The sequence below is a fragment of the Dermacentor albipictus genome, chromosome 7 (assembly GCF_038994185.2).
Source record: "Dermacentor albipictus isolate Rhodes 1998 colony chromosome 7, USDA_Dalb.pri_finalv2, whole genome shotgun sequence".
Taxonomy (NCBI): Eukaryota; Metazoa; Arthropoda; class Arachnida; order Ixodida; family Ixodidae; genus Dermacentor; species Dermacentor albipictus.
This window is the reverse complement of record NC_091827.1, coordinates 43,533,086-43,547,779: the sequence shown is the minus strand read 5'-3', so window position 1 is coordinate 43,547,779 and position 14,694 is coordinate 43,533,086. Positions and strand designations below refer to the sequence as shown.

Sequence of the window (14,694 nt, the reverse complement as noted above, 5' to 3'; positions counted from 1 at the left end):
TATAGACGGCAACAATTCTGATAAGCAGGAGGAGGCCTGGAATCGGCATCATAATGAGATGAAGAGGAAACGAATCGCCCTGGAAACAGATGAACAGTGTGCCGAACGACTGGCTAAACGCCACAACATAGCTGGACAACCAGACTAACCTGGACTTGCAATCAAGATTAACCAAGGCTAACCATGCTATGTCTTAGCTTTCACTACGTATATCCTGGCATAGCCGAGCTAAGCCACTGCCATTTTTGTGTGTGTGTGCTGCAGTCATTCATGCGGACTAAAAAAGGAGTAATTGGCACCCACCTGAATGCAGCATGAAGTCGCGAAAAATGTGAAAAATTGCTTGCTGTGCTTTTAAAGGTATGATAAAGGGAAACGTTGGGCCAATCTAAGCAGTTAGATTCCCCTCTAGAAACATTGCAGGTGTTTTTTATTTTGTGCCAGGAGACAACATGCCTTCTTATTCATGAGCAGGTAACGACTTGAAGCTCTTCCTTGACTCTCGAGTGGAGTATGATGCTGCGCCTCAACTGATGAAGGCGCTGTGCTTCACTGATACTCGTCAGCATTTTCTACGATGAGCAGTTGCCCAAGAAACACACCTTCACCTAATTAGTGCCCTTAAGCTGACATGTGCAGGCACATTGTCGCAAAATTTTCACTCAAGAATCTCAGCTGAGTGTCATTAAAGTGCAGCTAGCATTCTCAGCAGTCGGGGCATGCTGCCGTGCATTTTCTCTTTTTAATCAGTCGAATGTCAAGCACAGGAGTGTTGTAGAATTTAAGAGTTAGTTGCAGATAACAAGCAAGTGAACATGTCGCACATTTATTTCGCACTTAAATTTGCCCAACTTGAATGGCTGTTCTTGCACACTCCTTGGCCTTGTAGAACCTTTCTGTATACAAAGGCAGCAGGATAATTGTGTACTATCTCATCCCTCTATCTCCTTTTTAGTTTGTGAGATGTTGCTGCTTGCTGATTTGTTCCATGATATCGATGCGCATGTGGATGGTGCATTCCTTTGTGTGTTGCTCTTGATAAACTCAACTTGTTAGACAGTGCTTGTCCCATATCCTTTTTATATCCCATATCCCTTATCCTATTTCCGTCATCACCCATGCTGGTTTAAGCGTGCATGTATTCCAACTAGCCCAACTTTCTACCTTCCTGGTCTGATGCTACTTCCACTGAATGCTGCTAAAGCTTTGCCCAAGTTTGACTAGTTTAGAATGCTCCTTTTACTCCACAGTGTTCCACGGAGTGCGGGAATGGCATGCAGACCCGCAAGGTGTTCTGTGGCAGCTTCATCGATGGGAACATCGTCAATGTGACGGATGACAATTGCAACCCTGCAGAACAACTTAACTCAACTCGGGAGTGTACGGTGGAGGCAGTCTGTAATGGCACTTGGGTCGCTGCTCCCTGGAATCAGGTATGCATCCTGCAAGGCCCCTCTCGATCTGTTTGTCGGCGTTTCACAAAAAGTGAGATCACATTACGGCAATTTCTTTTAGCACAGTGAGAATAAAAATGCCTTTTGTGGTGCTAAAACCACAGTGCTTGTGCAATGCAGACCTGGATGGAGGGACAGGCATGGATGGTACGCTACTTACAGCATAAATCTTAATTTGTTATTTTGAAATGTGGCATATTTGTAGCATCAGCATAAATTGAAATCTGAACATGAAGATAGCCTCATCAGAACACCACATTCTCATAGGCATGAGAGAGCACAGTGTGTGATCACTCCTTAGTCGAAATTCAGGCATGATTCGGACTCAAATCCACACCTTGTAGCTCAAATTAAACTCCTCTAACAAATGCAGATGAAGCTGGAAACGTAACAGAAAAGTCTGCTCACTTCAGTGGACACGTCGAAACTTCCTGCCAAAATGCGCCGCTTGAAGAAGCTGCTGACCCAGGCAAAATTCGAGGAGCACAAATGTGAACTTGCCAAAGTTGCAAGAACGACAATGTGCATCTCTAATGCAGCTCAGGCCTGACCAGCTCAACACGCGCTGGTGTCTCGTGCTGCAGTGATTCATGCAACACTTCGCATTACATGGATTTAAACTGCAGTTGAGTCTGTCAGATTTTTTAGTGACTTTGAACTGTACGCTTTTCTGGTTAGTGCGTTTTCCCTCATATTATTTTTTTTCCAATAACATTTGAACGAGGTTCTACTGTATTGCATCTTGATCATGACAGAGGGGATGTCATTATGTGATGTTGCAAGTTTAAGCTATTTTCTCTGATTCAGGAAATTATGCTAGGGAAGTCAAATGAGAAAATCAACCACAAAGATAAAATATGCTGATTCAATTTGATGCAAAAGTTATTTGCTTTTCAAATGCCCTATACTTGTTGCGTAGCTGGAAGCCATTCTGAAAGACCACCAAACAATGTCTTGGGTTTGATTATGGCGTGTGAGTGAAGTCTGTCTTGTGGCAAATTATTTGTCTCTTGCAGTGTTCAACGCCCTGCGGTGGTGGTCAGCGCACAAGAACTATCATTTGCCACGTCAATGGGAAACCAGCTGCACCTAAGAATTGCGATGTCAGCAAGAAGCCCTTTGACACTGAGTCATGCAACATGAATGCTTGCGACGAAGGTATGACCCGTCTTCAGCATGATGTATGGTTCTGCAAAGATGAATAGTTAACATGGGGATTTCTTGGCTTGCAACGAGCACCATTTAATTAGAAGCACCATTTGTGAGTCTGAACATATCCAGCATAAAAAAAAACGAAAGCCAGAAGGACAAGACAAGTATTCATCTGTAATTCTGGAACCTAGCTGTTGCATTATATGTGTCACGTAATAGTACACAAACTTTGGAGCAGGCATGCTGGCCAATAAGCCTTTGTATTTCAGCAAAACAGAAATTCGGTGTGTTTGTATATGTTTACCATATTTAACTGTGGAAATGAATGGGTTTGGGCTGGTTGGCTCATGATTTCAGCACAAAAACACAGCTTAACGAACAGGACATAAGGAAGTGACAGACAACGGTGCTGTCTGTCCCTTCCTTATGTTCTCTTCACTGCACCAGTTTTTCCTGCTTAAGTGTCGCATTTAACTACAGCACACAAATATATAGCACAAGTAGAGGAAAAAGACATGCATGATCGCTACGCCTACAACTGAAATTTATACGGAGAGTGTGAGCTTAAATAAATACAGGAGCATGTGCGCAAGCGCAGTAAAGGAAAAATTACGACTTGTACAAGAAAAGAAGAATGTGAACAAAAGCATGAACCATTTTATTTGCAATCGAGGTATAAAAAAGAGCCGGTATGGCAGCAGTTGATCTTGTAAATGTGTGATTATAAAGTGCAGAGGAGGTTATCACCAGGGTGGTGTGCTGAGAAATAATTAATTATGCAAGATATTTTGAATAATAACAAATTAAAGTTGACGGAAATGGTTTTTATACTCCCACAGCCCTGCATCAGTGTAGTAGCTTTATGCTCAAGATCGTCCTTCGTAGAACCATTTTCATTATGCTCAAGACCTTGTGATACTAATGCTGGATGTAACTCATTCCAGATGAAGTGATCCTCCTGGGAGGCTGCAAGGATTCTAAGCATGGCTGCTGTCCTGATGGCATGACGCCTGCTGGTCCCAGCTTCGCGGGATGCCCGAAGGTTACTCCTGTCGAAGGTGGCTGCAAGGCTACCGAGTTTGGTTGCTGCTTGGACGGTGTGACCCCAGCATTTGGGCCATTTAGGTGAGCTTATCTCTTTGTTCGGGGCTTTTATTACATCTGTCACTTTCGCTCACGCTTCTCACTGTAAAACCCTCTTCATACATTTTTGAAGAGACTGTGGAAAAGTAACATAGCAGCCGGTAAAACTTAACAGTCAGGAAGGCACAAATCGCCACAGCAGTGTCAGGAACGGCTCTCAATGGCAGCCCGTACAACTATTATATGTCTCGACTCCTATACTGTGACTGGGGCAGGGCTAGTGCATGTGTGTAAAGTAAGGGACACGTGTGATGTTTCGCTACACTGACCCATTTCCATTCATGATAAGCTTCACTGCAATATTTTGTATATGGTTCACTGCATAACACGGCTCTATTGTGGTGAAACTGATTGAAGAGAACTGGTTATTATGCAACTCAATTACAGGCCCCCAAATAAATGTAACCCTGTGCATGAAGGATTTGGCCTAGTGTACATGGTCTCCAATAGGTTTTAACCTATGCACACTTTTTTGGGTGCTCCGGCAATGGCTGTGTGCACATTTTCTCTCTATCCTTGTGCAGTGCCCGGCTTGTGCAGCTTCACTCGCTTATTGCAAGCTTCGATTGCTGGTTGCGATGATTTGGTCGCTTGTTGCAATGTGCGAGAGCAAACTTTCCCCTGCACTACTAAATTTTCGTGACTGCCGGCTTCAACAACATTGTAAAATGTGGAAGAATTGCAGAATGGCAACGCACCAAATGGGATTATAATACATGGGAATCAATGGGATTTAGATTGGAACTGCGAGAACGCAGTGTAGCAGCCAAGAAAACCCAACAGTGAGGAACGTATCTATGGGCTTGCACCATATAACATCTGTTGCACGAGAACCTGTTATAAGCCATGAAATAACGGAGCTTATAGTAAATGATCCATGCAGTCTGAAATTTAAAGGGGCAGGGTACTCTCACTTATGTTACTATATTGTAGTGATGATACTCTCTGCATGCATTGTAAATTGAAGTGCTGAAGAAAAAAAAGGAAAGTAAACCAGGAGGCCTGTTACAAGTGAACGCTTGAGATCTACTGCAGTTTGGCAAAGCAACATAACCATTTTATCAACAAGTTGTTGTGTCCATGCGTGAAAAGGCTGTGCATAAAAAGAGAAGAGAAAGTGATGGGAAGGGAAGAGAATGGTGACTGTGTGATGGTCATTTTGTTGTTTGTGCTTGCTTTCAGGCCTCAATAGATGTCTCCTACGTTTGAAACAATATGGCCTAGTCCCAACACTTGATGCCTGTGCCCCAGTCATGCGTGCGAAGAGCAAATTGTAGTTCATTTCGTTTGTATGGGTTTATACATTCATGTTAGCAGTGCGTTCAATCTTATGATGTACTCCTTAATTAACAACCTATGGTCTGCTTATTTCCACTTCCAGGAAGGGCTGTCAACAGCTGTCACTCTGCAATGGCACGGAGTTCGGCTGCTGCCCCGATGGCGAGACACCAGCTGAGGGCCCCAACAATGAGGGCTGCCTCTTGGCCACAACTGACGCAGCCCTTTTTGCCAACTGCAGCACGGCTGAGTGGGGCTGCTGTCCAGATGGCATCACGGCTGCTGAAGATGCGAATAAAACCAACTGCATCGAAGTCTTGAAAGCCACGTTCATCCCGTGCGCCGACTCTCAGTTTGGCTGCTGTCCCGACAACATGACCGCAGCAGATGGTCCTAGTGGACTTAACTGCATCGAGGGGTCGGGCACGGAGGAACCCTGCCATGGAACGACGCACGGATGCTGTCCGGACGGCTGGTCTGTGGCCCAGGGACCGAACAATGAGGGCTGCCCGCCCTACTTTCAGGTTACGCCGGTTGCCAATTGCTCTCTGTCAACTCACGGCTGCTGTGCAGATGGCATGACTGCGGCCGCAGGTCCGGACGGGCTTGGTTGTGAGGACGAATTCGAAGGGAGCGGCACTGAACCAACTGACTGTGAGAACACGTTGTTTGGCTGCTGCCCGGATGGCAAGACACCGGCAAGTGGTGCAGGATTCGAAGGGTGCAGCGACTGCAGCAACACCACCTTTGGTTGCTGCCCCGATGGCATGAGCGCTGCGACGGGTGAGGCCTTTGAAGGCTGTGCAGAAGGCTGTGAGGCCACCAAGTATGGCTGCTGCCAAGACAAAATCTCGCCAGCTGAGGGACCTGACTTTGAAGGGTGCGAGAACTGCACGGAGTCGCTGTACGGGTGCTGCGAGGACAATGTGACCTTTGCTCTGGGACCCAACGGCGAAGGTTGCTGTGTGGTGACCGAGTTTGGCTGTTGCCGTGACAATGTCACCGCAGCGACAGCTGATGGGTGCATCTGCAACATGACAGTACATGGATGTTGTCCTGACAATGTTACTGTTGCATTGGGTCCCGAGTACGTATGCCACTACTTGTGAGCTCGACAATCTCTTTGCTGTGGCCTGGGCATCATAATTGTGAATTTTTGGGCTTGCTCCTTTAGCATTATAATAAATCATAGTGCAGAGAAAGACACAACAATAGTGTCCGTGCCGTCTGATGTTCTGTCCGTGCCGTAACGCTTATGGGCTGTCTCTTGTTCTGACATTGTGAGTGTCTCTCTGTGCTATGGTGTACCATAAGGTCCGAGTTTGTTCCTGAGACTAAAGCAGAGGTTAATTTGAGCTTGTTGCTTAGGCAGCAGCTGCTAAAACAACCACTCGTTCAATACTTATGCACTAGTTATCTTTTGTTTAGCTATGAGGTCTGTTGGTCCGAGGAGGATGTTAGAAGCACTCAGTAGTCGGTTTAAGCATCGAATGGAGCTGCAGCTATCTCTTAGATTTTAATGGAAAGTTGGCTATCAAGACTGATTACTTTGCTTGTTGTTAATCTTTTTTGCTAATTGGGGCAAATGTATGGCGCTCAGTGACTGAAATGTGATACTTAGACCGTATAGTGGCCGGTGCTTATTAAGCAACCGGTGAGTGCTGGTTGATGGCTGGAGGGCTGAATGGAGTCACAATGCGTGGCAAAGGCTTTCAAACTTTCAAGTGATAGAAAAATGCATTATCTCAGTGTCCCCAGGGCCCGTTGATGGCACAAAAAGTACCAACAGCCATGCGCTTCCAGTATTACGTTTCGATCGCTGAGCACTGTACCAGTGCTATGTATGTAGCCATTGTATGTAGACACAATTAACAAATTCAAATAATTGTTCTTTACTAATTGCATTTTCATGAAGACGAAGGCATGTTTATAGTGCCTTTTAGTATATAGACCTTGCCATTGCGCAATGGGGAATCCTGCAGATACATTAGTTTACTTAAAGGGCACTAAAGAGAAAAATTATTTCTTCTGCATCAGTAAAGTACCTTTCTATGACACCAAGAACACCACTCTTACCATGCTAAGACGCTTGGTAAACAAGAAAAAGCGCAAGAACGAAAGACGGGTGGCGACGCCTCCTTGAAGTTCCCGCACCTGGTCGCGTGTCGTCATGGACTTTGATGGCATCTTCTAGCACCTACTTAATTATATGGCGGTACAGATTGACGACATTGTGTTCTAAAGGAATCAAATGGCAAGTTTCGAGAATCTTTACTCAGTCAATGCGGCCCAAATTCGAAAACATACTTTGGAATCCCTGACGTCACACTGACGTACCGGCGTCGCGATTTCGACGCCGATACTGATACTGAATACTGATACTTCGACCTTCATTTTCTCATCTAATAATCAAACTAATATTTTGAAATGACTGCCTGCAGGGTTCTCGAACAATGCTTTATTAGTCTCAACTGATTTATTGTTTCGCTTTAGTGTCCCTTTAAAGAAAATGTATGTGTCATTGACAGCACATGCCTCATATCACTTCCCTCAACTGCCCAGCAAAGAAACACAGGAATGTGTTGCTATGAGTGCAGGTAAATTTGCATGAGCATAGCATAAGCAAATACGTGTCATTTTAAACGGTTCGTATGCAGTCTTGCTTTCGATGGAATGTCTGAAGGCTTCGTTCTAACGGAATTTGATGTCACGCCCTCCGCCCAGCTTCGAGGGATGCACCTGTGAGCACCATGCTTTCGGTTGCTGTCCGGACAAGAAGTCGCCGGCTGAAGGTCCTGACCTTGAGGGCTGTGTCATCTGCACCAACACGACCTTTGGATGCTGCCCCGATGACATCACTGCAGCACTGGGACCCAACTTTGAAGGCTGTGAAGGGTACGAGGGTCCAATTCACTGTTCTCGTGGCCTGCTGTAGCATGTGGTTGTCATATTGACACTCAGTGTAGGAATGTGAAGACAGAGAAATTAAATAAATTTGAACGGGAACACTTTATTAAGTAAACTTGTGCCCACAAAGAAAATAAGTAAATAACCCTGTGTCCAGAATTGTGACAAGCATGGTCAACAAATCTGAACAGCTTTCAGCCAGCCGTTGCTTATACATGATGCAGAAGTTTCTCAATGACCCTCGTATTGCACGGTGGATACTCATGAAGAACCTGTTCATAGCAATGTTCACTGGCACGTGGCAGGGAGGAGGGAAATGAAGGCACATGCACGTCTAAAATATATTTGAAGCTGAATTAATAGTATATGCTGTAGGGCTCTCACCCGTGCTCTTGGGACAAAGGAACGACAACACAGTAGTGCAAACACTCACAAGGGCATTTATTGCTCCTTTCATAGACTAATGCCTGCTAGCTGAGTTGCTATCCATAAAACATGGCGCTGGACGCGCGACAAATCGCGGAGGTCCGACTTACCGCGACCGGATAACGAGCGAATATGTTCGCCCCATGCTGGACACCAACGTCTGGTCGTTCGCGTGTACGGTCACGCGAACGGTGGCACGTTCGAACGATCGTGTTCGTCCATTCCGGGGTAGGCCTCACGAGATGGTCTCGCAGAAGCATAGATTGGCGCACGCGCACAACCTCTGGCCGCTTGCCAATTCCGAGCCAAAGAGGAAGAGCCTTCTTTTCGCGCCCAAGTAACCCCGCTGTTAGTTGGCGTTAGCAGAGCCACACTAGCGCCATCTCTCACATTGCGCTTCAACCACATCGACTGCCATGGGCACCAAGTCATATGGCGAAACCACATTGCAGGAGATGGGAGCTATTTGGGGAAACAACATATCAGGGGACGCGTGAGAGAGACGCATCTGCACAACGCTGGTTGACACATGCAAATTTCTGTCAGCGAGTGACAGATAGCACCTCATCACGAAACGGATGCTGAAAAACTTCTTTCATCATTTTTTTGCTCGCAGGTACGAGACAAACTGCACAAACACCACATTTGGCTGCTGCCCCGACGGAGTGCAAGCCGCGGAGGGCGAGAACTTCGCCGGCTGCACCGTGGCATGCGAGAGCACCCAGTTCGGCTGCTGTCCTGACGGACTGGCTCCAGCTTCGGGCATTGGCTTCGAGGGGTGCGACAACTGCAGCGAGTCGCTCTATGGATGCTGCGCAGACAACACGTCCTTTGTCCTCGGCCCAGATGGCGAGGGCTGTTGCTTCCACACCGAGTTTGGCTGCTGTCTTGACAACAAGACAGAAGCCCAGGGACCGGACCGGGCAGGCTGCAGCTGCCATACGACACCACACGGCTGCTGCCCTGATGGGATCGCCACTGCTAGTGGCCCCAGGTGCGATCAAAATGAATGCCTTAGTCTCAAGAAAATGCTAACTGTATCGGCTGGTGCACACTTTTAAGTAATAAAAGAAAAAAAGAAAGCAGCTTGTATTAATGGCACCCAAAGCATTATCTCTTAAGGCAAGAGTCTGTCAGAGTAAAAAGTTTAATGGTATGAAAAGCAGGAAGCATGTGTTGTGTTTACTGGTCATACAGCATTTTGGAGGAGAGATGTGGGGTCGTATTCGTGGTCGATCACTTTTGGGGATGCTTTCACGTTTGCGTGACATGACATGCAATCAGAAATTAACGTTATTTATTTTTATCTTCTTTCTCATTTTCTTTTCTCTTATCTCCTTATTTCTTATCTTCTTTCCGTGCTTTTATGAACTCTTATTCCTTGACTCATGAAACATATGCACCTCATCTTTTTCACTGTAAACGGCATTTAGACAATGGACTGATCTTGTTAATGTGTTTGTTTGTTTGTCATGTTTCGCATTAATTGTGACTCGTGAGGGAGGCACAAATTAAAGAAGTTAGGGGCACAACAGTGATGACACTACTCTAACAATACGACACCAAACACAACAATGAATACTGTGGCCTGTTGATGATGACTGTGGCATGACAGCGACGATGATATGATGACACATCGTTGACTAACATCCTGTGATTCCGAAGCACAGCGATCTCAAGATCACGTAGCAGTCTCTAAATGTTTCAAGAAGTTGGGGACTTGTAAATGCTGTTCACAGTCACTGAGTAAAATGAACGAAAGAGTCACTGCAGTCTGGAATTTCTTTTTTGTCCTTTCTGCTGTCAGGTACTATGGATGTACATGTCACAACTATCCATTTGGCTGTTGCCAAGACAAGCACACACCGGCCGGCGGTCCCAACTTTGAAGGGTGCATCTGCTCTCGTCTGCTCTACGGTTGTTGCCCCGACGGTGTCACTCCCGCTGAGGGTCCTGACATGGCAGGCTGTCCGTGCCAGATCACCGAGTTTGGTTGCTGCCTCGACCAACGCACTCCTGCCCGCGGACCCAACCTGGCTGGGTGTGGCTGCGAGACCATGCCTTACGGCTGCTGCCCTGACCAAGTGAGTGAATGAGGCACTTATTGCGTGTCCACTAGTGACAGGCTTTATGGACGCATATCTGATTTGGTGGCATGTTAGCAAAGAAAGAAGCTGTGGTCCCTGGTCATGGCTTTGTGTTTAGTGGCATTGCATGACCAGTACGTCCGGGCCATGGGTTCCTGATGAATGCATGGGGCATAATGTTGTCTTCAGCCTAACGCACAAAATGCAACGTAATGTGCATCGCCTTTCATATTACGCAGACTACATCATGTGCATCTAGAATTCACTTCTGACAATGTAGTGGAGGTGTCTGGTCAAAGGATGTGTGTTTTCAGCGGAACGATTTGTGACGCAGACAGAGATAGAAACAACAGAACAACCGCTAAGCTACCAACAACTGGTTTACTTCCAAAAAAAGGCATGATGCGTGAGAACAACCAATAAAAATGATGCAGACCAAAACCTTTGAGCCCAAACCAACTATCCCAACTCGTCACGCTTACTGCTTCAGATAAGACTAGTAGACACTTTTGGTAAAAAACAAGGACAGGAATAGAGAGTGACAGACAATGCAGCCATTGTACTATGTTGTCTGTCAGCACTGTGGTGTTGGGGGTGCTCTACCCTTCGCCTTCTTTAAGTGTATTGGAGTACCAGAAGTATCACAGCTAGCACAGCCCCTTCCTTGGCAGGGTACAGAACGTTGTTGCATACCCCCTTGTGTAAAAAAAAAGCCTGCAGGCTGACCAGGATGACTTTTGGTTAGCCTGGAATGTGAACACAAATGCCACAGCGTGCTTCTGGAAAATTCGAAGACTAGTTGCGGCCAACTAGCCTGTGGTTGCTGCTGTTATAAGATAGGTATACAGTGAAACTGCTGTAGTATTCAGAGTGGAGGTATTGTAAGACATTCTGCAAATGAGAATAATCTTTTGGGCTACATATAAATAATATGTGAAGGTACAAAGTGAAAGCTTCATCTCAGTAAAGGAGAGATTGAAGTGATCATGTGCGACACCTCGACGCACTATTGTGGACAAATAAAACAAGATTCAGAAAATATATAATGCCTGTTATGAACAATAACTCGAGAGAGATAGTGCCCCAAGATAGTCTGGATCTGAAGGTAAGCATAGCAATAAAATGATGCTTATGTCAAACTAAGTGGCAAAAGATCAGAAAAAAAAAACAGTAATGTATTCTAGTTAGCTCTAACTAATATTATCATTTGTTCATGTAGTGCATGCAGTAATTCAGGCTGAGCTTATAGTTTGCTTTTGCAGTGCCCTTCTTCTTATATTGATTAAGTATTGCACTGGGACCTAACAAACATTTTAGTGCATTGCTCTCCCTTTTTTTTGCTGTGATTCAGAGTGTTGTGTTAATAAAGAAGTGAGAATTAAGGCTGGCATAAGTCTTTCCTTTGGTTTGCCATACACTTAAGCAAACACCAGAGCTTTGTTCATGGTCATGCTATATTTTTTTAGTGTATTTTCTTATCATGCCTAAATATTCAGGGTGTGTTCATGGTCTTGCCCTCTGATATTAGCGAACACCGGCCCGTGGACCTGGCTTTGGTGGCTGTCCATGCACGGCGATGCCATATGGCTGCTGCCCCGACCAACACACTGCTGCCCAAGGACCAGATGGCAGAGGCTGCGAGTGCGAGAAGCTGCTTTATGGGTGCGTTTTGTCTCTCTTATTAGGACGGCAGAAGCGCTAGCTCAGTTCACGTCTCTCAGGGTCAAACAATGGTAGAAAAAAAAAAAGGCACATGCTGGTGCTGACCTTCAACTGTACCCCTATTTTACACGAAGCGGTACAGTGATGAAATGGGACGGTTGCTGACAAAGATAAAAAATGAGCATTTGAAAAAAAAGAAAACTGAGCTGCATTAGTGACATGAAAATCTTGTTCACAATATCGATTGTTAATAAGGCTCCTGTGTGGGATCCAAACTGTCAAGATTTTAATAATTTTTTCTCGCCTTGTTCTTGCCTTGGACACACATGAGTGCTCATGTGTGTCATCTGCTGTGTATCGTGTTCTAAAGCTCAGCTTTTTTTTCTTCATCCAGTACACTGATTTCATCAGGTTCAGAGTGCGTGCGCAATCGCACTGAAAGTGCCAAGATGACAGTAGCTTCTCGCCACTTTTGCTGCACATGTATTTGGTTTTGAGGCAACATTGAGGGCAATGCTGAGGACAATGATATTGCGAGTTTTTCCAGTGAACTTGTAAGGGGAATTTGGGGTGTGTATGACTCCTCGAACCCACTCCTATTGTAGAATTCCTTTATTCTCACCCTCCGGCCTTTTGGTCTTGAGTGCTAAGCGGGCTAGGGACTAAGGAAGCGGGCTAGCTAAGCGGGCTAGGGGCTAGGGAAGCCCACTAAGGACTAGTACTACTACTAAATTGAACCTCGCAATAACGAAATCGACGGGGAATGCGAAAAAATTCGCTTTCGCAAGAATTTCGTTGTTGCGAAAAGAGACAGCACAGATAGGTAATGCATCGCAGAACAAAACTTTACTGTCCAAATTCCGTTAGCCTACTTTCCAAGCTTTGCTCGAGGCTGTAGAACCGCATTGTCGACAGTACGAAGTGTGCCACATGCGTCGACCAGCAGTGGCAGTACTGCCGTAGCACAGTAGTATTCTCGGTCAACTGCTTTCGGCGATGCGATCACGTTGCGAGATGGTGCGTAACTCAGCACCGGACGCAGAGCAACAGCGCATGCAGCAGCATTTATCCAGCGCACGCTGTTGCCCGTAGGCGCCGACGCGTCCGGTGCCGATCGCAATAGTGATCGCATCTCGTGTACGCGAAGGCAAACGATCGAGATAACGGCCCCTTTCGCGCAAATCTACGTCCGGCGCCGAAATCGCACACGATGCCTGTCGGGTGGAACCAAACCCAGCGTTCTCGAAGCAAGGGATGCGTATTCCCGGACGACCGCTTAATCGTGGCCCGATGCGTGACTCTCCATAATCCGCGACCGCCATCTCAAGCGCCATAAACAATTCCATGTAGGTGGGACGTGGATTTCTTCGTTTTTGCTACATTTTTCTCATCGAGGCGCACATTACGCAGTGCACTGCCCAGTGGCGTAGCTAGGTCGTCTGGCACCCGGGGCCCATAGGTCTTCTGTCACCCCCCTCCCCGGGTGTAGCCGGCGGAAGGAGGGGTGTCTTCAGACGTATATGACAACCCGCCCCCCCCCCCCCCCCCTGGCCCCTTGCACCCGGGGCCCCTTGCACCCGGGGCCCACGGCACCCCGGACCCCCGGACCCCCATGTTGCTACGCCATTGGCACTGCTGCGATCAGGGATTGTTCGAAACGCACGTCCACGCCCACCTCACGCGATTGGCCTAGGCCTCGCCGAGGCATCAGCCGCGCTGAACGCGCGAACAACGATCTACGATCTCGCCTGGCAAACATGCCGGTAGTACAGTGGCTGAAATAGGGCCACTGTACCGGCAGCAACGCGCGTGCCACTCACTCATGGTGCCGCCTCAAACGGGCGATCAACAAACAAGATGGCGGCCATGACGTGTTTCCAGCGCACTGATCGCTTCCGGCGCTGGGTTGTTTTTGTGAACAAAAATGGCGGCGCCCACGGAAGTGTAATGTGGTGGTATTTTACGCAATTTTAGTGCAAAACAATCGCGTTTGAGCACATTTTGGAGCCTGCTAACATTTACGTAATATGCGGAGTTACGTTCCGGCAAATTTCGTTGATGCGGGATTGCAGCACAGCGACATTTCGTTGCCGAGAGGTACGAAATGCATTGAATCCCATGGGCGCTCGCCGGGGATACGAAAATGTTTCGTTGTCGCGAGAATTTCGTTGTTGCGGTATTTTGCTATTGCGGGTTCGGACTACTGCCAGCACGTTTTTCAGTAGTGGTGTAGTGAAACTCGTGAAATTAGTCTACTAAAGCTGCTCAGGGCTCAAGCCATGTACCCTGTGTATGTATTCTTTGATTTTGAGCGCCCTGCTCCCAAAAAGTTTGCCACAAGATGTATTGATGTTCCATATGGTTTGCATAGTTTCTTTTTACATGTCAGCAACCATGAAAGTTTTCGAAACACCAAGTCTGAGAAAAAGAAAAGAAAGAAACTTGATCATTGCCCATGAAGCTGCCTATGAATCAAGAGGCGCAGTTAGTTGATGCTCCTCTGCAAAATCACTTCATTTCTCATCAAAATTCTGAGCGGAATGGTTAAGTAGCAAGGCAATTGACACACTTTTTTGTGAATTATG

The 14,694-nt window shown here is 46.5% G+C and overlaps 1 protein-coding gene across 1 annotated transcript in view; it reads left to right on the top strand.

Moving 5' to 3' along the window:
* The window catches only part of LOC135915258 (papilin-like), a 348,089-nt gene that overhangs the window by 41,170 nt on the left and 292,225 nt on the right, over positions 1 to 14,694 (top strand). Inside the window, exons 15-22 of the mRNA XM_070521938.1 lie at positions 1,251 to 1,433; positions 2,471 to 2,612; positions 3,551 to 3,731; positions 5,131 to 6,114; positions 7,752 to 7,922; positions 8,977 to 9,354; positions 10,168 to 10,444; positions 11,976 to 12,109. Coding sequence (XP_070378039.1) covers positions 1,251 to 1,433; positions 2,471 to 2,612; positions 3,551 to 3,731; positions 5,131 to 6,114; positions 7,752 to 7,922; positions 8,977 to 9,354; positions 10,168 to 10,444; positions 11,976 to 12,109 — 2,450 coding nt within the window. The remainder of the gene's footprint in view (positions 1 to 1,250; positions 1,434 to 2,470; positions 2,613 to 3,550; positions 3,732 to 5,130; positions 6,115 to 7,751; positions 7,923 to 8,976; positions 9,355 to 10,167; positions 10,445 to 11,975; positions 12,110 to 14,694) is intronic.